The 25,280-nt window shown below is 47.8% G+C and overlaps 1 protein-coding gene across 2 annotated transcripts in view; it reads right to left on the reverse strand.

Moving 5' to 3' along the window:
• Positions 1 to 388: 388 nt before the first annotated feature.
• tox (thymocyte selection-associated high mobility group box) overlaps positions 389 to 25,280 on the reverse strand; it is a 62,810-nt gene continuing 37,918 nt past the window's right edge. The window contains exons 4-10 of one of the 2 annotated variants that reach the window (XM_056421224.1): positions 20,347 to 20,631; positions 8,526 to 8,771; positions 5,334 to 5,570; positions 5,050 to 5,130; positions 4,231 to 4,806; positions 1,476 to 1,624; positions 389 to 1,375 (exon numbers count right to left, since the gene is read on the reverse strand). In XM_056421224.1, the coding sequence (XP_056277199.1) occupies positions 1,339 to 1,375; positions 1,476 to 1,624; positions 4,231 to 4,806; positions 5,050 to 5,130; positions 5,334 to 5,570; positions 8,526 to 8,771; positions 20,347 to 20,631 (1,611 nt within the window). In that variant the 3' untranslated portion in view covers positions 389 to 1,338. Of the gene's footprint in view, positions 1,379 to 1,475; positions 1,625 to 4,230; positions 4,807 to 5,049; positions 5,131 to 5,333; positions 5,571 to 8,525; positions 8,772 to 20,346; positions 20,632 to 25,280 lie in introns of both variants that reach the window. The other variant, XM_056421223.1, reaches the window with a different exon arrangement.

The following is a 25,280-nucleotide window of genomic DNA, read 5'->3' on the forward strand; positions in this document are numbered from 1 at the left end:
CAGAGCAGAGAGAGAGATGTGTCCCTCGCCATCATCATCATCATCATCATCAACACTAAAACAAAACTTTATTTGATTAAAAACAACAATATTAAAACACAGCCAACCCAGCAACAGTTATAGTTTCTTAAATAGCCTCTGAGAAGAGAAGACAAGAGACCATGCAGCCAATCAGCCGCTCTGCCTGCCCGTCACACACGCACACACTCACACACACTCACACACACACTCACACACACACACTCACACACACACACACACACACACACACACACTCACACACACACTCACACACACACTCACACACACTCACTCACACTCACACACACACTCACTCACACACACTCACTCACTCACACTCACACTCACACACACACTCACTCACACACACACTCACTCACACTCACACACACTCACACACACTCACTCACACACTCACTCACACTCACACTCACACACACACTCACTCACACACACTCACACGCACGTGCAGTTTGGATCCGAATCGACATCATCAGCGAACATATGCCAGGAGGAGGAGGAGGAGGCGTCATGTACAAAGGAGTATTTTTGTTTCTTTTCTTTTTTTCTCCTTTCTTCTTCTTTCCCCCTCCAACAAAGAAGTGGTTGACATTTCATTGACTTGCAGGACTTTTAAAACACAATGAAGTGAGTTTCCACCCTGCTCTTCATCACCCTGCTCTTCATCGCCGCTCGCCGTCTTTATGGAACGCCGCGTGGTATTTGGTTGTCGGCCCGTTGTTCCTGGAGGAGGAACAGAAACTACGAGGTCAGAAGGAAAGAAAGAGCGACCGCTCAAACTATCTATGTTACAGCGATTTACACTCGGCTCCTTTGGGACTGACGTAAACGCCATCTTTACAAAGTGAGGGGCGAGATATGGGGCTCTCTTCTTCTTCTTCTTCATTTCTTTTCTTCTTTTTTAAGAGCAGACAGGAAATTAGACAGACTGTCTCCTTTCTGAGGGAGGTTGGAGTATTTACACCCATCATCATCATCATCATCATCATCATCATCACACCGCCGCTCCTCGCTTGTATGCACAATTTAAAATTCAAAGCACAACATTTCTTGTGCTGTAAACGGTCAGTAAAAAACAAATACAGCCAACAACAGATCTCAGACCAGCCTCCTGCTCCCTGGGCCTCGCGGCCCCGAGGCGAGGGACCCGGGGCCGACCCGCTGGTCTGCTGCTCGGAGGTGGTGGGGTCCCCCGTGGGTCAGGGCTGGACTAGCTGGATTTTGGTGTGTGTGTGTGTGTGTGTGTGTGGGGGGCGGGGGTTGGCAGTCGGAGGGCTCGGTTGGAGTCCGTCCTGATTAGCTCAGGTAGAGCGGTTTGTCTCTCTGCAGGCCGCTGCTGGAGGAGGAGAGAGGAGTGAGGAGTGGGTCACAGGAAGTACACGACAAGGTGAGGAGGAGGAGGAGGAGGAGGAGGTCACTCCGGAGACACCTACCCGTTGCCGTGGTAATCGGTACCCCAGTCCAGAGAGGGTTGCTGCTGGTTGGGCGTATGTCGAGCCATTTGGTGGTAGTCCACCGATGATGACATCACCGCTCCTCCGTTGAGCATGCCTCCTCCGAGCTGCTGGTAGTCATGGTAACCCTGGAGGAGAGAGGGCGGGGTTAAACACCACGGGGTCAGCGGCTGGATCTCAACACGGCGCCGAGTCATCGTGTCATCGTGGGGGTTGTGGCGGCCCCTGTGGCCTGAGCACCAGAGTCCCTCTGATTGGACGGCTCTCTGAGAATCATCCCGTTGGGATCGTCTCTCAAACTGATGCAGAGAAGTTTCCTGGGGAGGAGCGACACGCTCACTCCCTCGCCTGAGGTCATGTGACCTCGCGTCTTCAGGAGACGCTCAGGTCATCATTCTGATAACGGACGTTTCCAACGTCAATGAGGAAGTGAACTCCTCTCCTCCCGGCTGTGGGGCGCTCGTGTTCTCCTCGGTGTTCTCCTTCAGCCTGAAAGAACCCAGAGACCCCGAGGAGCGACCGGCAGCTCCTCCTCGTGACTCTGGTGAGAGGAGGCGCTCCGAGTCAAAAGGAGTAACGTATCAGTCGTAGGTTCACGGGCAGTAATTACAGAGTTGTTGCTGATTTCATCATCTCCTTGGCGGTGTGAGGGGGGGGGGGAGGAGATGAAAAGGTAAGAGGAGAGGAGCAAGAAGGAGGAGGAGAGCACGTCTTTAACCATGAGACACTTGAGGGAGGAGAGAGAGATGGAAAGGGAGAAAAACGAGTGCAGTGACACATACCGTGTGTGTGTGTGTGTGTGTGAGAGAATAACACACACACACACACACAAGCAGCAGCGAGAGGCTGAAAGGGAAGTTAATCTCAGTGTTGTGAGTGAAAGAGGAGAAAGAGGAGGACAGCAGGTGGTTGGGTTCTCCCCCCTCTCCTCCTCTACCTCACATATTCATCCATTGTCGAGCAAATTCTTCTCCTTCACTCCTTCACAAAGACCCCATCTGCCTCTTTTGTCTCTCTCTCTCTTCCCCCCCTCTCTCCCTCTCTTTCTACCCTTCCCCCATCATTTCTTAGTCTTCACTCGTGGAGAGAAAAGAGAAAAGTTTAGGGCTCCGTCCCTGTGTCCTCTCCTTCTTCCACTGCTCTCTTCTCTTCATTCGGATCCCTCTTTTTATTCAGAGAAATATGCAAAGAAACAGAAGAGAGAGAGAGAGGAGAGGGGATTTGAAGGTGCACTATAAACCAGGGGTAGAAGGGGTGTGAGCGTGAGGATCTGAGGAGACCCAGCTCTTCATCCTCTTCCTCATGTCGTGAACATCAACGGGCCGATTCACTTCACACAGACAGGAAGTAGAAATAGCTGCGCACCCCAAAAACGAACTCCTGTGATGAAACGATCCTGCATGTTGAGGACCATCAGATTAATGGAGTTACGCTCAAGTCTGCGTCAAGGAAATGCTGATGCACCCTCCCCCTCTGAGTGTGTGTGAGTGTGTGAGTGTGTGTGTGTGTGTGTGTGTGCGTGTCCTCTGCTGATATATTCCTCTGTCTTCATTCACCGCTCAGCAGCTTTTAAATCAGCCAGATGCTGTGAGCTGAGGACGAGGTCTGAGTGGACGTCAGACATGAGAAAAGAAAAAGGTCATTAATAATATAAACATCCATAAAGATGGTCGTTAATAATTGGTATAAATATATATATATATAAATATATATACATTTTTATGTATAAATATATAAAAATATACATACAAATATAAATATATATAAATACATATAAATATGTATATATAAAAATATATATGTATTTGTACAAATTGAAAATATATATATATAAAAAATATATATAAATATATAAAAATACATATATATAAATATAAATATGTATATAAAGAAATAAAAAAATAAAAATATATATGTATGTAAATATAGATATAAATATCTATATACGAAAAATATATATATAAATATATAAAAATACATATGTATATATACATATATATAAAAATATATATTTAAAAAATATATATAAATATATATACACGCACACCTTGCTCTGCCTGAAAATCATTTATTGATATCTTTCTAATTAAAAATGTCCAACCCAGTACAATGTGATGGTTACACTGGTAGAGTGACTGGTGAGTCTGCTACGTGTTTCAACATCCCATAAACACTGAAAGCAGAAGGAACTGTGTGTTTGTGTGTGTGTGTGTGTGTGTGTGTGTGTGTCAGAGCGTGAAGTGTCTGCTCCTCTCTCATTGTTGTCCATTAAAAACTCATCATCTGTTGCCCTGGGTGACGGCTTCCTTCATTACCATGAACACACACACTCTGGTTTATTGTGACCAGATCACACACACACACACACACGCACAGACACAGACTTACAGACACACTCACACACACACAGACACTCACACACAGACACACAGACACACTCACACAGACACACACTTACACACTCACACACACACACACAGACTTACAGACACAAAAACAGACACACACACACAGACCCACACAGACACAGACTTACAGACACAAAGACAGACACACAGACACACGCCCACATCGTTCACTAGAGCACCACACGTGTATTACTCCGCAGCAGAAAGTAGTTCCTTTCTGTTTCCTGTTCTTAAGGTGTGAAAGTATTTAGAGAGAACGACTTCCCCTCTGATTCACTGACATCGACATCAACAAACACAACATCAACAAACACAACATGACCGACCTGCGGGATGCCGGGCGAGTGTGTCATTCCCAGCGCGTGTCCACTGAGCTGCTGCTGGTGCTGGTGGTGCTGGTGGTGCTGGTGGTGTGGACTGTGCAGCCCCCCTAGGTGCGCCTGGCTGTGGAGGGGGGGGCTCACCTGGAGAGGGGGGGGGGACGCCGCCGCCATGCCGCCGAGGGACAGCACGCCCTGGTGGGGGCCGCTGGGCCGCGGGCCGCTCTCTCTGGAGGACAGAGCCTGCAGCTGGGGGTGGAGCTGGGTGTGGGGAGGGGGGGGCAGGTGGGGGCTGAGGCCGGGGCTGGAGGCGTGGGACGGGTGAGGGTACGGCATGTACATGTTCGGGTGCTGGTGGGGATGGGAAGGGTGGGAGTGGGGGTGAGGATGGGAGTGAGGGTGAGAGTGAGAGTGAGGGTGGGGGTGAGGGTGGGGGTGGGGGTGGGCCATTGAGCCGGAGGAGTGGTGCTGGCCCGGGTGACCAGGGTAGACCGAGGGCTTGGGTGTGAACATGGAGTTGGAGGAAGAGGGGGGGGTGGAGGAGGAGTGGGGCGGCTTCATGTCGGACGGGTCGTTGTAGCTCTGAAAATCAGAAAGACCAGAGAGATCACTTTCACTTTCACTTTCACATCACATCAGAAGGGGGCGTGTCCTCTGTGTCTAAACTACGTCCTCAGCATCTCTTAGCTCCATCTGATGAAGCCATGCACCGACTGTGGAGAAGCTCCTCGTACAACATCCACACTACCCCTTTAAGGCACCAGTTACATGCCCAGGACTTGGATTATCACTGTGTGTGTGTGTGTGTGTGTGTGTGTGTAGTACCTGGGAGACCAGACTGGCTCTGTAGGCTGCCAGTTGTTTCAGATACTCCTTCTTGGCCGTCTCTGTCCTCTTCTTGTACAACTGAAACACAAACGCTTGACCTCTCACCTCGATCTCACATTCAGAACAATGATGTTGCTTCAAGTCGTCGACGGCAGGAGGGCGGCGTGCGGCCGTCAGGGGGCTCACGTCTCCCCCCGGCGAACACGGCCGTCTACCAGCGCCGACCGGCTCGTGTTCCCGTGACGGGGGTCGACGGGCCGACCTCTCGGTGGAGGACGTACCTGCTTCTGCTCCTCCCCCAGCCCGTCCCACATGGAGGCCACGATCTTGGACACCTCCCCGAAGGTGGCGTTGGGGTTCTGGGCCTTGATGTTGGCCTGGGTGTCCCTGAAGAACAGGGCGTAGGCCGACACGGGCTTCACCGGCTCGTTGGGGTCCTTTCGCTTCTTCTTCTTTGGCGTCTTGGGCTTCTTGGAGACGTCCACCGCTGCCGGCCTCTTCTCCGCGACGCTGACCAGCTGCGGGGAGGAGAGGACGGTGAGTCGGACCCGGGGGAGGCGAGAGGCGGACGGACGCATCGCACGTCGTGCCGCGTTGACGGAGAGCCGTTCCCGGCACGCCGCTCGCCGGTGTCACGCTTGATATCGTGGCTAATGGCGGAAAGCGAGCTGTACCCGGCACGCCGTTCAGCGGCGTCACGGTGAATAGGGCCCCCCCCCGCCAATAAATACGGCGCGTAGATCTCACGCGCTCACGCTCTCCTTCCCGCGGCCCTCAGTGAGGCGTGAAGACGAACGCCCGTCGGCAGAGCTCTCCCTCGCTTGGCGAGATCCGGACCCGCGGCGACCCCGACGCGACGCCGTCGAAACGACCTCGGAGCGGACCGAGCCTCGGGTCTACGCCTCTCCGTCGGCCTCCGGACATGAGAGGCGTGTGATTGGCTGCTAACCACAGAGAACGTGGAGACAACGCTCAACCGCCACACCTGATGAGCAATTAACGGATTCCAATTAATAAAGAACAATCTTGAAGTGCACAGCTGACCGAGCGGTGATGTCCAGACACGAGCAAACGATCCGCCGACGATGAGAATAATGTTTCATTTGTTGTTCATTTCCCCTGGAAATAGGAAATAAAATAACGAGTGTGACTCCAGCTCGTCACTCACACACACACACACACACACACACACACACACACACTCTCCTGGTGTTCACCTCGTGTGCGTCGGGCGGTCATGAGTGTGTCCGTCGGTCCTCTGCGGCTTAGTCTCCACCCACTCGTCGTGTTCCGGAGCGACGAGACGAGGAGGAGGTCCGCTCGGCTTAAAAAAGGCTCGGGAGCCGAGCGGACCTCCTCCGATGGCGGCGCTCGGTACTTCTTGACCTTTAACGGCGAGCGTCAAGAAGAACGCGGGTTCAGGGAGGCGGGATTTGAACGGGAGTGTGATGACTAGACCTCGCTGGATTATATTTTCCTTTTTAAATTTTTTTTTTAAACGATGATCTTTTTCTCCACGGCAGCGGACTCAACCGGACCGACCGAAGCCCGTATGAGAGGAACTGAACCGGGGCTCTTGGCAGATGATGGACATCAGGCTCCGGATTCGAGAGAATTAAGGTTAACAATATTTAATGGCAAGAAGTGTGAACAAACAATCGAGGCTCAGGATCGTGGGTTTCGTGGTGATCCGGGCTCCACAGGTACGAGCTCGAAGCGAGCAGGTGTTGCTGTCTGACCGGGTCAAGACCAAAGAGAACGATCTTTCCCCAGTACAGAGTCTTAGTCGCTAATCAGCCAATCAGCTCCTCTCAAAGGTAGTTCAGCCTCTAACACCTTCCTGTTGGATAAAAGTCCGATATCAAAATGGAGAGGTCAAAGGTCACGAACCCCGGGTCAAAGCGTCACTTCCGGTCAAGTCGCTAAACAAGTATTTTCACAATAAAAGTCCCGTCTCTTATTGTCCGCATTAAAGTCGACAATCTGAACTAATAACTAACATTCACTCTCATGCAACATTAATTCTTGCCATTTGAATTTGCATCGAGTAAACAGTCCCCCTATGCTTCATAACACATTCACAATAATAATATTCTCCCTAAAATGTCCTCTTATAATATATTTCTATATGTATTCATTTAAAGCTCAAGACTACAGAATCAAAATAAACAACCTAACACCCGGCTGGTCACATCTAGATGGTCACGGCACGTAACCTCTTCCAGCTAAGCCCCTCCCACTTGAAGGCGCGCCTCATGTGAGGTCACCAGACGTCTTCCACGTGTCGAGAGCTTCAGTGTGAGCCGTGTGTGGAAGGCGCTACACACAAATGTGGAGATTTGTCGTGATAACTCAAACCCATACCGACATGAGTCAGACGCCATGTTGCACAACACAAGCAGCCGTAGTGTGTGTGTGTGTGTGTGTGTGTGTGGGAGTAGTTGGTAAAGGCAAAAGCATCAATGTCCATTTTGTTTTCCCTTCCTGAAGCCGGCGTTACCTGGATACCTGCTCATGAAGCTGCCCAGACACACATCCACACACACACATCCACACACACACATCCACACACACCCATCCACACACACACATCCACACACACCCAGGGTAACATAGGTAATGGTTACATTCCCCAGAATATGAGGCGTTACTCCGGCTCAGCGAGAGGAGAACAGAGAGGGTCTCCATCTCGTTGGTATGCAGGGAGAACGGCTCTATTATGACACACTTATGTTAACATAACAACTGTCCACACACACACACACACACACTCAGCATAACACAACTGGTTGTTACAGCCCAGCCAGATATGACTCATAGAAACAGGATACTGTCCGTCTGTCTGTGTGTGTATCCTTGTGTGTGTGTATCTATGTGTGTGTCTGTTTGTCTGTGTGTGTGTGTATCTATGTGTGTGCATGTGTGCGTTTTTATTTGGTGTGTTTGTGTGTGAATCTGTATGTGTGTAGGTGTGTGTGCTAATGTGTCTTTGTCTGTCTATGTGTGTATCTATGTGTGTGTGTATGTGTGTGTGTCTGTCTATGTGTGAGTATATCTGTGTGTATGTATGTCTATGTGTATCCGTGTATGTGTGTGAGTGTCTGTCCATGTATGTGTGTCTGTGTGTGTAGGTGTGTGTTTGTCTGTTAATGTGTCTTTGTCTGTCTATGTGTGTATCTATGTGTGTGTGTCTGTATCTATGTGTGTGTGTATATCAGTGTCTGTCTGTGTGTATATATGTGGTATATGAGTGTGTGAGTGTGTATCTATGTGTGTGTGTGTGTGTGTGTAAATCTGTGTGTGTGTCTGTCTCTATGTGTGTGTCTGTCCATGTGTGTATCTGCGTGAGTGTGTCTATGTGTGTATCTGCGTGAGTGTGTCCATGTGTGTATGTCTGTCTATGTGTGTGTGTGTCTGTCAATGTGTGTGTGTTTATGTGTGTGTGTGCGTGTGTGTGTGTGTGTTGTCTTTACCCTGAGTCCGTCCTCATTGTCGTCCTCGTGTGCCGAGCTGGAGGGAGACGGCGTGGCCGACTTGCTTCCCGGCGGTGAGGGGGAGTTGTGGGTAACGGAGTTCCCACTCAGGCCGAGCTGTGATTGGTTAATGGTGGACAACTGGCTCTGCTGGCTCATGCCCGATTGGCTCCTGGGTCCTAGAGCCGCCTCGATGGGCTGCTGGCTGCTGGTGAACCGAGAATCAGAGTTCACCATCTGCTGCATCTGTGCAGAGACGATAATGAGAGTTAGCCAATGAGAGGAGAGGATCAGGTGTCGCTGGGAGTTTGACGAGTGAGTCTTTATCTCCTCCGGGGTGAGGGGCCATTTGAGGGGCTCCTTTGTTTCGCCTTCCCTCGGCTCTTTGGCGACATTATTTCTTGTAGATTAGGATAAAAACATGCAGATAAATGGTCTTCAATACAGGAAGTGTTGGTTAACCCTTCAAAATAAAACATTTAATACCAAAGGCGACCTATTGTTCCTCTTGGGTCCCTCTTGGTAGTGCACCGCTGCCCTGAGTTCCCTTTGAAACATGAACAAAAGACGGACTGGTGAGGTCATAAACCAGCAGGGGGTCATGGGAGTGTGCTCAGTGAGGAGTCACGCTGACCCGAGTGCATGGAGACATCGAAGGGCTCCTTTCTCTGATCACTGAAGATCCAGATGGCCGAGATGACTAGGATTTTTTATTTTTAGGATACACTGAGCTCCTCTCTCCTCTCCTCTCTCCTTATAGACGTTTAGGATACACTGAGCTCCTCTCTCCTCTCTCCTTATGGACGCTTAGGATACACTGAGCACCTCTCTCCTCTCCTCTCTCCTTATGGACGTTTAGGATACACTGAGCTCCTCTCTCCTCTCCTCTCTCCTTATGGACATTTAGGATACACTGAGCTCCTCTCCTCTCCTCTCTCCTTATGGACGTTTAGGATACACTGAGCTCCTCTCTCCTCTCTCCTTATGGACGCTTAGGATACACTGAGCTCCTCTCTCCTCTCTCTCCTTATGGACGTTTAGGATACACTGAGCTCCTCTCTCCTCCCCTCTCCTCTCTCCTTATGGACGCTCTCCTCTCCTCTCTCCTTATGGACGTTTAGGATACACTGAGCTCCTCTCTGCTCTCTCCTCTCCTTATGGACGTTTAGGATACACTGAGCACCTCTCTCCTCCTTATGGACGTTTAGATACGCATACTCTCTCTCCTCTCCTTATGGACGTTTAGGATACACTGAGCACCTCTCTCCTCTACTTATGGTCGTTCAGGATACACTGAGCACCTCTCTCCTCTCCTTATGGACGTTTAGGACACTGAGCACCTCTCCTCTCCTTATGGACGTTTAGGATACACTGAACTTGGATACTCTCCTCTCCTTATGGACGTTTAGGATACACTGAGCTCTCTCCTCTCCTTATGGACGCTTAGGATACACTGAGCACCTCTCTCCTCTCTCTTATGGACGCTTAGGATACACTGAGCTCTCCTCTCCTTATGGACGAGGATACACTGAGCCCTCTCTCTCCTCTCTCCTTATGGACGTTTAGGATACACTGAGCTCCTCTCTCTCTCCTTATGGACGTTTGGATACACTGAGCTCCTCTCTCCTCTCTCCTTATGGACGTTTAGGATACACTGAGCTCCTCTCCTCTCTCCTTATGGACGTTTGGATACACTGAGCTCCTCTCTCCTCTCCTTATGGACGCTAGGATACACTGAGCACCTCTCTCTCCTCTCTCCTTATGGACGCTTAGGATACACTGAGCACCTCTCTCTCTCCTTATGGACGTTTAGGATACACTGAGCTCCTCTCCTCTCCTCTCTCCTTCTGGATGTTTAGTATACACTGAGCTCCCTCTCTCCTCTCCTTATGGACGTTTAGGATACACTGAGCACCTCTCCTCTCCTCTCTCCTTCTGGATGTTTAGGATACACTGAGCTACTCTCCTCTCCTCTCTCCTTCTGGATGTTTGGATACACTGAGCTCCTCTCCTCTCTCTCCTTATGGACGTTTAGGATACACTGAGCCCTCTCCTCTCTCTCTCCTTATGGACGTTTAGGATACACTGAGCCCTCTCTCTCTCTCTCCTTATAGACGTTTAGGATACACTGAGCTCCTCTCTCCTCTCTCCTTATGGACGCTTAGGATACACTGAGCACCTCTCTCTCCTCTCTCCTTATGGACGTTTAGGATACACTGAGCCCTCTCCTCTCCTCTCTCCTTATAGACGTTTAGGATACACTGAGCCCTCTCTCCTCTCTCTCCTTATGGACGTTTAGGATACACTGAGCTCCTCTCTCTCTCTCCTTATGGACGCTTAGGATACACTGAGCACCTCTCTCTCTCTCTCTCCTTATGGTCGTTTAGGATACACTGAGCCTCTCTCTCTCTCTCCTTATGGACGCTTAGGATACACTGAGCCCTCTCTCTCTCCTCTCTCCTTATGGACGCTTAGGATACACTGAGCCCTCTCTCTCCTCTCTCCTTATGGACGCTTAGGATACACTGAGCTCCTTTCTCCTCTCCGCTCTCCTTATGGACGTTTAGGATACACTGAGCTCCTCTCTCCTCTCTCCTTATGGACGTTTAGGATACACTGAGCTCCTCTCTCCTCTCCTCTCTCCTTATGGACGCTTAGGATACACTGAGCTCCTCTCTCCTCTCCTCTCCTTATGGACGTTTAGGATACACTGAGCTCCTCTCTCCTCTCCGCTCTCCTTATGGACGTTTAGGATACACTGAGCACCTCTCTCCTCTACTTATGGACGTTTAGGATACACTGAGCTCCTCTCTCCTCTCCTTATGGACGTTTAGGATACACTGAGCACCTCTCTCCTCTCCTTATGGACACTTAGGATACACTGAGCACCTCTCTCCTCTCCTCTCTCCTTATGGACGTTTAGGATACACTGAGCACCTCTCTCCTCTACTTATGGACGTTTAGGATACACTGAGCTCCTCTCTCCTCTCCTTATGGACGTTTAGGATACACTGAGCACCTCTCTCCTCTCCTTATGGACGCTTAGGATACACTGAGCACCTCTCTCCTCTCCTTATGGACGCTTAGGATACACTGAGCTCCTCTCTCCTCTCCTCTCTCCTTATGGACGTTTAGGATACACTGAGCTCCTCTCTCCTCTCCTCTCTCCTTATGGACGTTTAGGATACACTGAGCTCCTCTCTCCTCTCTCCTTATGGACGTTTAGGATACACTGAGCTCCTCTCTCCTTATGGACGCTTAGGATACACTGAGCTCCTCTCTCCTCTCCTCTCTCCTTTTGGACGTTTAGGATACACTGAGCTCCTCTCTCCTCTCCGCTCTCCTTATGGACGTTTAGGATACACTGAGCACCTCTCTCCTCTCCTTATGGACGTTTAGGATACACTGAGCACCTCTCTCCTCTTCTCTCTCCTTATGGACGTTTAGGATACACTGAGCACCTCTCTCCTCTCCTCTCTCTCCTTATGGATGAATTTTCATCTCTCCATCACACATTATTAACTCTGCTTCCTCCCCACTGACTTTGTGACTTCACGTCTCATCGGGTCCATTGGGCCTGCTGGGTCTGAGGCCTCCTGCCAGTTTTTTATTTCTTGGGAGTTTTTCTTGATCCGATGTGAGGTCAAAGGTCAGGGATGTTGTACGGATTGTCAAATCCCTCTGAGGCAAATTCGTATTGTTGTGATATTTGGATGTACAAAATAAACTGAATTGAAGATGTAATTGACTACAATCGTGTTCAACACCACCAAGATTTTAAAAGTCTACCGTAAAAAAAATGGGGCTAAAAAAGGTCCATCGATGACGGAGTCTGACGGATACCAGATCACGAGCAAAGGGAATATGACGACTACGCTGCAACGATTATTATTAATTATTATACGTTTTTCTATAAATCGATGAATCGGATAAAAAAAAGAAGAAAACATTCATTTCCAATGTTTTACTCGCGTGGGTTACTCCCGACTATCTGTGGTTTAATTGCGTGGGTGAGGGGGCGGGGCTTATCTCCGTTGCCTTGCTCCTTGGTAAGTTATCATTTCCTGCATCCACCACGGAGGAACTAACCACTAGTTGTACGTTATACTTGTTGTGGACATCCCACAAACGTCGTAACATCGAACCAACGCCCTCGTTCTCGGGTTCATAACATGAATATATTATTTCGCAGCCCTAATGACGATTAAATGAAACATTGCCAATTTCAGTCCGGGAGGCAGACACAGTCACCTCGTTTAAGAGTAGACTTAAGACCTTCCTCTTTGACAGAGCTTATAGTTAGGGCTGAATCAGGTTTGCCCTGGTCCAGCCCCTTGATATGCTGCTATAGGCTTATAGCTGCCGGGGGACGTTTAGGATGCACTGAGCACCTATCTCCTCTTTTTTCTCTCCTTAAGGATGAATTTTCATCTCTCAATCACACGTTACTAACTCTGCTTTCTCCCCGGAAGTCCTTTTGACTTTACGTCTCATGGGGTCATCGGACCCTATGAGACGGCATAGATCCTATCTGCCTGATGGATCGTCTGGGTCGTGGAATTCCTGCTCATGACTACGCCACTGTCCTGTTGAGACTCCGCCCACTCCTCCTCCCCACCGCCATCTGCCTGATGGATCGTGGAGGTCTCCATCGTGGAATATGCCTACTATGAACTATTCATACACTCTGTCATATTCATTGAATGTATTTAACTCTAAATCTGTCCTTCTGTACACATTACATCTATTGCATCTGTCCATCCTGGAGAGGGATCCTCCTCTGTTGCTCTCCTCCAGGTTTCTTCCCTTTTTTTCCCCCTGAAGGGTTATTTGGGAGTTTTTCCTGGTCCGATGTGAGGTTTTGGGGCAGGGATGTCTATGTGTACAGATTGTAAAGCACTCCGAGACAAATTTGTAATTTGTGAAATTGGGCTATACAAATAAACTGAATTGAATTGAATTGAATTCAAAATGGAGGATTTATCGGGTTCAACGTGGTTGCAACCCCAACCCCGGATAGGCAAAATATAATGTTGGATGGATGGAAATTGTTGGAAACATTTAGGATAATGTAAACAGCTTTTAAAAGTTAGGTTTAGGCGCAGATTGGCTGCCACGCTTCCGTCAGTCTGCCCCAGGGCAGCTGTGGCTACTGATGTAGCTTACCACCACCGGTATGACTGTGTGTGTGTATGACTACTGGACTCTGAACTGTAAAGCGACTTCGAGTGTCTTGAGAAGCGCTATATAAAATAAATGATTATTATTATTATTATTATTATTTAGTCCTTTTTACGACTTTTTAATACAGAAAAGTGTCGTACGGTATCTTCAGATGTCTGCTAGCCAACATGATGGGATGAAGTCTCCTCCGGACCAGAAGGGGAAACAGGATCCGAGCTGCATAACGTGTTTATGTAACGGACCCAGCTGGGCTCTCGGCTTCACAGGTGTGCAGCACTAATAAGGAAACCTGATAGTAACCGTGGCAACAGGTAACGCGGGTCGGGGAGAAGACGATATCACAAGTCATTTAACATCAATTCCCTCCCGCGTGTAAATACATCGGCCCAGACACTAAACCCCAGTTGCTCCATCCTTTTATCCGGAGGAGACATTCGGCTTCATCTCCTCCGTAATCTGTGCTGCTGGATGTAAAGTGACCAGACGGCGGTGCGGTCACACACACCTGTGAACGCACAACGCTGCGTCTTTCAAAACAGCCGTCTCCCGAGAGACGGCGAGGGGGAAACCTGGAATAAATCCAAAAAGAAATGGAAACGTCGACGTGAGTCGATCCGTGTGCGATCGAATGAACGAGAAGTTCCTTAACGGCAACATTTTAACGTTAAAATAAGATTCGCCTGTTTAGAGATACAAAACGTGCATGAAGAGTTTAGCGTTTGTCTTTCTGTTGACTCAGCGTCGTGTGCACGGCTCCGTTGTGTATTTATACAACAGAGTTTACTCTGTGGTTTGTTGTTCGCGGCTTATGTACTTCCATGTTCATCTCTTCTGGAGAAGTCAAACAGAAGGACATATGCTCAACAAGATGGCAGCTTTACTTCCTGATGTCTAACTATTTATGAAGGCGATAGGAATGTTTTCACTCTTCTTGTGCCACGATGTCACGTTTATGATTCTTGATTTATTGAGTGATGTCATTGTAACGACACCCGGTTTGTACTACTTCAGATATATAAACACGGCAATCCTTTCACCACCGACGTGTGTCCTCCTTCAGCTCCAGAGACTTCACCTGTTACCATGAACACCTTCATGATGGATATCTTCCAGTATGAACGCTCCCTCGCCCACCGAGGAGCCGAGCACTCTCGTAACAACGAGAGAGATTCTCTCCATTTCTTAGACGCCGACCGCCGCAACATCCGAAGACGGGCCTCGGTTGATTGAGAGTTCCATCGAGTAATTCTTCTTTCTCCCCGCAGTCCTTCTGACTTCACGATGACCCTATGAGACGGCATAGATCCTATCTGCCTGATGGCTCATCGAGGTCTGAATCGTGGAATATGCCTTCTACCAACTGCTCCACTGTCCTGTTGAGACTCCGCCCACTCCTCCTCCCCACCGCCATCTGCCTGATGGATCGTGGAGGTCTCCATCGTGGAATATGCCTACTATGAACTATTCATACACTCTGTCACATTCATTGAATGTATTTAAACTCTAAATCTGGTCTTCTGTACACATTACATCTATTGCATCTGTCCATCCTGGAGAGGGATCCTCCTCTGTTGCTCTCCTGAAGGTTTCTTCCCTTTTTCACCGTGAAGGGTTGTTTGGGAGTTGTTTCTGATCCGATGTGAGGTCAAAGGTCAAAGGTCAGGGATGTCTATGTGTACAGATTGTAAAGCACTCCGAGACAAATTTGTAATTTGTGAAAATGGGCTATACAAATAAACTGAATTGAATTGAATTAATAGCAGCGGACAAGGCCGGGCCCTCTGGGGAACGCGTTGCCTGGACCCGGGGACGGCAGCGGTGGAGTTGAGATGGAACGCCGGTGACGTTCCTCCAACGCCGGGAGAGGTTGGGAGATCGACGCTGCGCGGCGGCAGAAGTGATGAAACATAATAACTGTGGTTCGGCATCGGGTGTGTCGGGACTTTGATAGATGTCGTATTAGTCTGAGGAAATATCCGACTGTCCTCGTCCAGAGAGCTTTTACGTTTAAACGACGGCTTCTCGTAAAACTGTTTGAGTTCCAGCGGAGCTTCGACGATGCATCGTCATAGAGGAAAAACAATTCACAACCACAGTCTGTACTATGAACACTGCCTTGCTCAGGGGTCCAACGGATACTTTGAATAATAATGAAAAAGTGTTTACTTGGCAAAAGGAAAATGCAGTGAGACATTTATAGAACTGAGGTCACGAGGTCACTCAACAAAACCGTGTGCCAACTAATGGAAACAAATAAAGACAATCAGCTTCTCCTGTGTGTGTGTGTGTGTGTGTGTGTCCTTGATGACTGACAGAAAGCTTCGGCACAGCGCTCACACGCTGCGTGTGGTCGATGACGTCATCGCCGTGTGGTGGATTTCTTTATGCACGGCGCGAGAATTCTGAATCTGTTCTTGATTTCATAATCTGGGACAAATCTGCATTTTATTTTGTGTGTTTCGTGAAGGAGTTGGAGCCCAGTTGTCTTAGAATTGGTCAAAGTTTCCTTTCTTGTTTTCGTGTCTCTCCATACGGTCACCAGTCTGGTTACTTGTGGTTACTCTTCCTCTCTCAGTGGCGTTCCACTTCATCAAAGTCAATTGTAACTAATATCTTTGTAACTAATATATTTGTTTTGCCTCAAAATGTTTTACTTTGGTCGTCCTAAAAGATCCACTAAATACCATCATCCTAATTAATATCCCAGTTAATGTGATTGACAGGTGCACATCGCTAACCAAGCTAGCACTAGGATTAGCGTGTATATTAGCTAACGTTACCCGGCAACCCCTCCTTCACACACGTCGACATTTGAGGGTTTGAAATTGTCGTCCACAAACCAGTGGGTGGAGTCACAGCGGCGACAATAACTTTCAGAAACGATTATTCTGCTGATCATTTGGTGTTAAACAAACACAAAATAAAAAAAGGGATATAAAAAAAGGGATTTCAACAATGAATTGATTATCAAAATAGTTATCGGCTAGTTTCCGACTAATCGATTGATCGCTGCAGCTGTAGTTCGGACGGTGACTTAGAGTTGAGTTGTTTATCTGACAGATATTTACTTTATGATGACAAAATCACACCGTGAGTCCAGAGCTGTAATGCAGGGATGGGAATAAAAGAGTATTCATTTCTTATTTACAAAAATCTCCATATAGTACACTTTGTGAACATATAACTGAGGAACTGAGGATTATATATATACATATATATATATATGTATATATATATAAATATATATATGTATATATATATATTAGGGCTGTGAAACGAGAACAAATTTTAATCAGGTTAATCACAGGTTTCTGTGGATTAATCATGATTAATCACATATATACATTTACAGGGCTCTCAAGACAGGCAAGAGCTCCGAGACGGAGATCGGAGTCGTGTTAACGCGACACTAGAGACAGAATGACATGCTGCTGGAGAGACGACCAACAAAAGACGGATTGGAAGCTCATTCTGCGCATGCGTTAAATGCGTTAAAAAACAACAACTAATTAATCCTGTAATTTAATTAACTGAGTTAACGCGTTATTTTTCACAGCACTAATATATATATAAATATATATATATATAAATATATATATGTATATATATATATAAATATATATATTAAAAAATATATATATATAAATATATATATTAAAACCTTTTTTATTGTCAGTTTTTTGTGTCAAACTAGCTGTGAATGAATCCAGCAGGATGTGTTGGGATGGGGTTCCAGTCCTTGTGGGTAACATCAGACGCTCTACAGGTAAACGTTGAGCACCGTGGTTATGAACCAGTAACTCTCAGGATGAAGCTCTCATCGTTTCAGACATGCACCTTCATTCAGACGGCAGGCGGTGAAATAAAAAGAGCAGCCTCCATATTAACTGCAACGGAGTTGTTTTGCCTCTTCCTGGAATAATACACACACACACACGCACACGCACACACACACTTACTTTGAATCTTTCTCGCCCCCCTCCAACTCACCCCGATTAGGCCGAGCCAGCCACGGTTGCTAGGCAACCATCATTCACGGACTGGCAGTAAATGAATGTTAGTATGAGAATATAAAGGCGAGGTGGAGAGAAGCAGAGAGAGAGAGAAAGAGAGGGAGAGAGAGAGAGAGAGGGAGAGGGAGAGAGAGAGAGAGAGGGAGAGGGAGAGAGAGAGAGAGGGAGAGAGAGAGAGAGAGAGAGAGAGGGAGAGAGAGAGGGAGAGAGAGAGAGAGAGAGGGAGGGAGAAAAAGGACTCAGAGAGAGATGGAGAACACAAGATCTTCCCCTCAGGCCGTTATTATCTCCCCGGTTAAACCGGCAGGTTAGTCTCAATTAAAGACAAATAATTCAAAGTTATTAAAAACTGTCTCTCTCAACCAGCTCCAGCAGGAGCTCCCAGACACTCCGTCCTCCAGCAGGTGGATTCAAGATGGAGACGACAGAGCCAACGATTCAAAGATCAAGAGTGGGAGGTGAGAAGTTTCATTCTTATTAACATGGAGACGTCTTTATTACAGATACTGACACACACACACACACACATAAGTGGTGTTGTCCCCCCCTGAACACTGTGTGTGCGTCACAGCTCAAACAGGATGTTCACTTTACTGTGAAACGAAGACTCAAAATATGAGGAGCATGAGGACCGGCTGCCGTGTGGCCCACTTCACACGGCGACAACGGAAAACTAGAGGAGAGACTTCCAGGAAGTGAAGTCCTCGTCTCTGTGAACACGAGACAACGTGATAGTCCGTAATCCAGGGCCACAGTCTCTGTTCGTGAGCAGCGGGTGGGATCAAACTCTGGGTTTCTACAGTCTCTAAATCTGAAAGTGTCCTCTAAAACAAACTATCTTTGTTCCCATCGTCCTAGAGCTGACCTTTGACCTCTGATGGTGGCGCTGCTCGACTGGGCAACATCCACTGAAAGGTTTGGTAATGTTGAGAAGCTAACGAGAGAAGGCCAGATTAAAAACAAGAATCCCCCCCCCAACCCCATAAATTGTGTAATCTAACCCCCTTCAGGCCACTCCCCCAAATGACGACAATGGCCGTAGTTGGTACTCACAGCGACCGAGTCTTATTCCGTCACAGCGTTTGAGTCGCTGCTGTCGGAATGTTGACAGGATTTCAACAAAAATATGAAATTTTTGTTGAGGATGACTAAATCTGACCTTAATGTGTGAAGAAAGGATGAAAAACATCTTGGTCTCCGAGAGGAAATCCATAAAACACGACGACCACAATGGACCGCTTTGGAAATGACTTCCCTCTCTCCTCGATTCACTCCTCTGCCTCTTTATTTCCTTTCTTTCATGTTGTGTAATCTCTGCCCTCCCACTGCACCGCCTGCCTGTTCTTCTTGAGGGATACCATCTTGTATTCAGGAATTCTGCTCTTCATTGTACTTTTAAATGGCTTTGCAAAATCAATTTCTTTACTTTAAATACTGTAAATCTGTGAATTGCCTCTTTTAATTTGAAAGGTGATGTGCACATTAACTCCCCCCCGACACACACACACACACACACAGCAAAACATGAAGCAAACATACATGTTAGACGACATTACAGGGTTCTTACACATTTTGACTTTTCCAGGACTTTAAACCAAACTGAAATCTCGGTATAAACATGAACAATTTAGAAAATGTTGCTTATTGAGAGCGTACGCCGGCTTATATTTTGAGCGTCTTTCTTTAAAAAACATATTATTTCAAACTCTGCGTAAATGAACATGTGATTATAACAAATTTCCATGACTTTTCCAAAACTTTTATGATTAAAAGTTTTTTCCAGGACTTTTCCAGGCCTGGAAATGACCATTTTAAAATGTCATGACTTTTCCAGGTTTTCCATGACCGTAGGAACCCTGCATTAACATCAACATGATTCATCACCTGCCGCTCAGCTCAACAAACATAAACTAAGATTTGAACGTAAACGCTTCGACACACCTGTATGTGTGGATCAACACAGGTGTGTGTGTGTGTGTGTGTGAGAGAGCGAGAGAGAGAGAGTGTGTGTGTGAGAGATCTTGAGCCTCGTGTTGCTCATGTTCAGGGAACAGTACGCGCTGCCTTCAAAATAAAAGCGACCTTCCTGTGTTCCAGCAAAGCATTTTTTGACACTCATTGAATAAATCAATCAGTCAGAGCCTCAATTATATGAACACAATAGATAAATAAATATACATAAAACACAACGTGGCGAATAATTAGTCAAACTCAATGATAGAGAACTCATTTCTTAAGAAGTCAAGTCTTACAATTAAAGTCCCGGCCCGTCACTTCAGAGAGACACTGAGGAGCCTCCCGATCACCGAAGGGTTAACGCTGTTCTTCCAAAGATATCAGGATACATATTGCGCAGCATCATCCAGAAATATGGAGACGTTATTTATCAGCCATATTGCCTCTCCATACTCCAGTGCATATGCTGCACACTAATGGCCTCTACACGCGGGAGTGCGGCTCTTTATGTCTTTTATTGTACAAATGTAGGAACAGGAGGAGGAGGAGGAGGAGGAGGAAGAGTGGGTCTGCGCTGCCTTCCTCAACGTGGAAACCAGAATGAAGTTTCCTTGTTCTGAACAGTGTGATTGGTTAAGAAACGGGATTGGTCTGTGCGGGCGACTCACCACGGACAGCGTGCTGGCCATCGGGCCGCCATCCGGGCTGAAGGTGCGGCCATCTTGGTTCAACATGGCCGCCCCGTCCTGGCCGCCGGGCATGCCGGGCAGGTCCATGCCCTGCAGCTGGTAGGGGTGGTGCGGCGCGGGGCCGGAGGGGGCGTCCATGGGGTGGTACGGTCCGGAGCGGGAGTCGTGGGGGAGGTGGGGGGGCAGCATGTGGTCCGGCAAGGTGGGGGGGGTGATGGGCGGGATGTTGAAGTCCTCGTCGCCCAAACCGGCCATTGAGTAGGACTGAGGAGAGAGAGGGAGGGAGAGAGGGAACGCAATTAAAGGAAGAGTACACTTTTGAGAAGGCGGCGTCACCGATTGGCTCAGCCTTCAGGCAGAGTGGCAACTGGGAGCCAATCAGTGAAGATCCCACACGGGACTGAAGAGACCAAAGTGTCGTGAGTCATTACCGCCAGAGAAACACAGCCCCCCCCCCCCCGTCACCGACTAATTATCACTCATGATACTCACAGCCTTAAGACAGAAACATCATTGAGCAGCAGGACAACAACAACACAAACAATAACATTGTTGTTGTGCACGAGCCTCCTTTGAGAGAACACACACACGGTGCGTTCAAATATACATCAACGCCAAGCTGACGCACACAAAAGGAAAAGCGGCGTTCGATAATAAATTATTCTGAGAGCGAAGACAAATGCAGAGGGGAATGGAGTGAGAGAATCACGTGGGAGGAGGAGAGTGAGAGGGTGAAAAGTAAGAGAGAGAGAGAGAGAGTCCTCTCATACTAATCTGACAGAGGAGATCTTTTATGGAGACTGACAGCCTTTTCTGCTTGGCTAGCCACACCGGTCTCTCTCTCTCTACACCTCTCTCCAGCCCTCCTCCTTCCACCCCTCCTTTTGCCCCCTCGCTCTTCTCTGCTCATCCTCAATTTCTCTTTCATCTCTCTCTCTTTTTTCTACTCTTGTCTCAAACCCAGTATGCAGCGTTGGGTGATGGGTTGCGTGTCGATGAGGTTGCTCGCGATGCTGGTTTTGACCCCTTTAGTGGAAAATGTAGGAAACAGAAAACATGGGAAATGATCCCCCCGACCACTAAAGAGCGTCTTTGATTCACGAGGATCGATTTCTGATCAGGCGGCGCGTCGGGTCCTCCGGGTCCTCGGGTATGAGTGCGTCACCCGGAGCGGTGGAATGAATCCGACGCGTCAGCTTCTCTTCACTGTAATGCTAATCCTTCAGCCAGTGCACATGTGCATTCACATGCTCTTAATTTGAAGGGCGAGCTGCTGATGTTTCTTACTCGTCTTTTCAATGTGACTTTTATGATGCAATATATTTGGTAATCAAATGATCTTAAACACCCGATGAACCGACCGGACGCCATCTTGGATGTCTGTAACCAGTGAGTGGAAGTTACCGTATTTGGACTGTGGAGGAGAGTTGTAAAGTATACGGCTCTTGTAGCGGCAGCGACCTGTCAATCACCCTGTAGCTCCGCCCCTAAAGCGTCCCCTGCTTCATGGTCTGTAGACTCTAAATGACCATAAAGTCCTAAATGATGACATCATGCTGTATAGAAGAAGACTTGAAACTAGAGACTGAAACATAAACTCACATTTACAATGTTTACTGAGGGAATACATCAAGAGAAGTAGAGTCATTATATAGACTTCTATACAACCAGAGGAGCCCCCTGGTGGTCAAGAGAGAGAATACAGCTTCAACACATGAAGCATAGACTTCTATACGACCAGAGGAGTCGCCCCCTGGTGGTCAAGAGAGAATGCAGCTTCAACACATGAAGCATAGACTTCTATACGACCAGAGGAGGCGCCCCCTGGTGGTAAGGAGAGAGAATGCAGCGTTAGCACATGAAGCATAGACTTCTATGCGACCAGAGGAGTCGCCCCCTGGTGGTAAGGAGAGAGAATGCAGCTTTAGCACATGAAGCATAGACTTCTATGCGACCAGAGGAGTCGCCCCCTGGTGGTAAGGAGAGAGAATGCAGCTTTAGCACATGAAGCATAGACTTCTATACGACCAGAGGAGGCGCCCCCTGGTGGTCAGGAGAGAGAATGCAGCTTTAGCACATGAAGCATAGACTTCTATACGACCAGAGGAGTCGCCCCCTGGTGGTCAGGAGAGAGAATGCAGCTTCAACACATGAAGCATAGACTTCTATACAACCAGAGGAGGCGCCCCCTGGTGGTCAGGAGAGAGAATGCAGCTTTAACACATGAAGCGTAGTTGCTATACAACCAGAGGAGTTTCCTGTTAAATCTTCACAATAAAAGTCCTCCTCTTCCCTCAGTCTTACATGAGTAGTGATGTTTGAGGCGCCACCAACACATGTTATGATACGCTGCCGTGTTGTGACGACTGCAAACGCCATGATTTCGGGTGGCGACATAGAGATGTAGAGAGAGATAAGACTTTATTAATCCTAAAGGGAAATTGCACTTTTGAGATTCATTTGGGTGAGGGGTGCTGGTATGTGACTCATCATGCATCAGTTCATCCAGACAACGGAGCATGTAGCGTACAATCATCTGCAACTGGAAGTAGTCCTCAACAAATGCAATTCAGTTTTCTGCAATTGTTGCTTAAATAGGAGCAATGTTCAGCTGTTTTGGGAAATAACAGCATGTATTTAGTATTTTAACTCAGAAGCAGCATGTGTGCTGTCTGTGACCACTAAAGAGACGCTGACATGTGGATTCAGTCGTCGGGACATGAGGAATACCCTTTGCCTGTTCAGCTCTCCTGCAGTGTATGGGTAGTGCTCCTCAGCTCCACAGCCTGTACGCTGGTCTTCAGCCACCACATCTTTAAGTACCGCTACAGTTATAGCGCTGGAATATTTATTCATAAGATCATCACCGGGAACGTCGTCTGTATTCCTGTCGGCTCAGTTCAAAGTGACGACTGTTTAAAAATGTATTGCGATCGCTTTGATCCGAAGTTCAAGACGTGCCAACTGGGATTTTCTGTGGGGGGGAAAGCCATCGGTCCGTTTGCTTATCGATGGTTCTCAATGGCGTCGCGTTGCTAAGCAACAGCTCGGCTCCTTGTTTACTTCCTGTCAGCTGATTCACTGAAGCGGGAAGTGAACTGGGACACATCGCGGAGCGTTTACCTTTAACTGTGAAGCGGTCGAGGAGATTAAATTCTTTAGGGGCCGTTATTTATTTATTGGGGGCTAATATCTGACCACTGAAGGCGTAGCACAATATCTCTGTTTCATCAGTAAAAGACCTTTATTTATTGACATGCTTGTTCTTGAGTCCTGCTGTGTGTTGTTTCTGTCAGTTTACCAACTCAGACCAACAAGTCCAACACAGGCGCCCTGTTGGAGCTCACCGCTCTGCATCATTACTCTCTCTCTCCCCCTCTCCCTCCCCCCTGGTCTACTCTCTCCATCATTTCTTAAAGTTCTGAATAAATTACTCCTCTCTCTCCTTCTCTCTCTCTCCCCCCTCTCGTCTACTCTCTCCAATATTTCTTCAAGTTCTGAATAAATTACTCCTCTCTCTCTCTTCTCACCCTCCCCCACCCCCCCGCTATCTCTCTCCCCCTCTGGTCTACTCTCGCCATCATTTCTTTAAGTTCTGAATACATCACTCCTCTCTCTCTCTCCCTCTCTCTTTCCCTATCCCCCTTTTTCCCTCTCTTTCTATCCCTCTCTCTCCCCCTTTTTCCCTCTCTCTCTCTCTCCCCCCTCTCGTCTACTCTCTCCATCATTTCTTCAAGTTCTGAATAAATGACCCCTCTCTCTCTCTTTCCCTCTCCCCCTCCTCTCTCTCCCCCCTCTCGTCTACTCTCTCCATCATTTCTTCAAGTTCTGAATAAATGACCCCTCTCTCTCTCTTTCCCCCTCCTCTCTCTCCCCCCTCTCGTCTACTCTCTCCATCATTTCTTCAAGTTGTGAATAAATTACACTTCTCTCTCTCTCTCTGCTCCTCTATTCATGCCAGTACAATAGCCTGTTCCCTGGGCTCTGGGAGCTCCTACACAGACTAATGTAGTCAGGATTAAAGTCTTTTCACGCACGTTGTGTTCACATTACACACTCCTCACAACGCCATGTTCACGACTGTTTCACACAACATTCTGTCTGCTGGGCACGAGCAGCGTGTGACCGGCAGCGCCCGTTTCTCTGAGAACACATCTCATCGTCATCTCATCAGATTAATATCGTCTGTAAATTCATGGACGCAACGTGCAATCTGCTAACTTGTGATGAGTATGGTTTAGGACAGGTGTGCATGAGGTCTGGGGTCCACTTCTTCTCTCTGGTATAGTGAGTTTCATACAGTGGATCTGACGTGAGTCTCATCTTGAAGAGTGGTCCGTGTACCTGAACGGCTCAGTTTGACCCCGATCCTTCATTGCGTGGTGACTCTGGCGGCCCCTGTGGACAACAGTGGTAGTGTTTCTGAGCGCCCTCGAGAAAGTCTCACGTTTAGCTGCAGCGGGCGGATGACAGGTCAGTCCCCGCCCTTGTCGATGTGCCCTTGAGCAAGACACTTAACCCTGAATCCCTGTAGCGTGTCCACAGTGTATGAATGTAACATGATTGTATAAAAGCGTCAGCTGAATGAAATGTAATGGGATGTAATGGGATGGAGCCGACGACAAGTATTCAGAATAACTACTTATGCATATCCGACATTCTCCTCATGGCCTTGTTCACGTATGCATCGTCACCATTAATGATCCACGATCGTGAATGCTGATCAGCCAGAGACACTCACACAGGAGGGGACGACGGACAGCTTTCTCATTGCAATGTCATCGTCTTCATAAAACTGCCTGTGTGTGTGTGTGTGAGACAGATATGGACAGCAGATGGTGTTACATATATGAAAGTTCAGCAGAGACTTTCTTTTATTATGTGTATGAGTGTGTATGAACGTGTGTGTGTGA

The sequence above is a fragment of the Pseudoliparis swirei genome, chromosome 8 (assembly GCF_029220125.1).
Source record: "Pseudoliparis swirei isolate HS2019 ecotype Mariana Trench chromosome 8, NWPU_hadal_v1, whole genome shotgun sequence".
Taxonomy (NCBI): domain Eukaryota; kingdom Metazoa; phylum Chordata; class Actinopteri; order Perciformes; family Liparidae; genus Pseudoliparis; species Pseudoliparis swirei.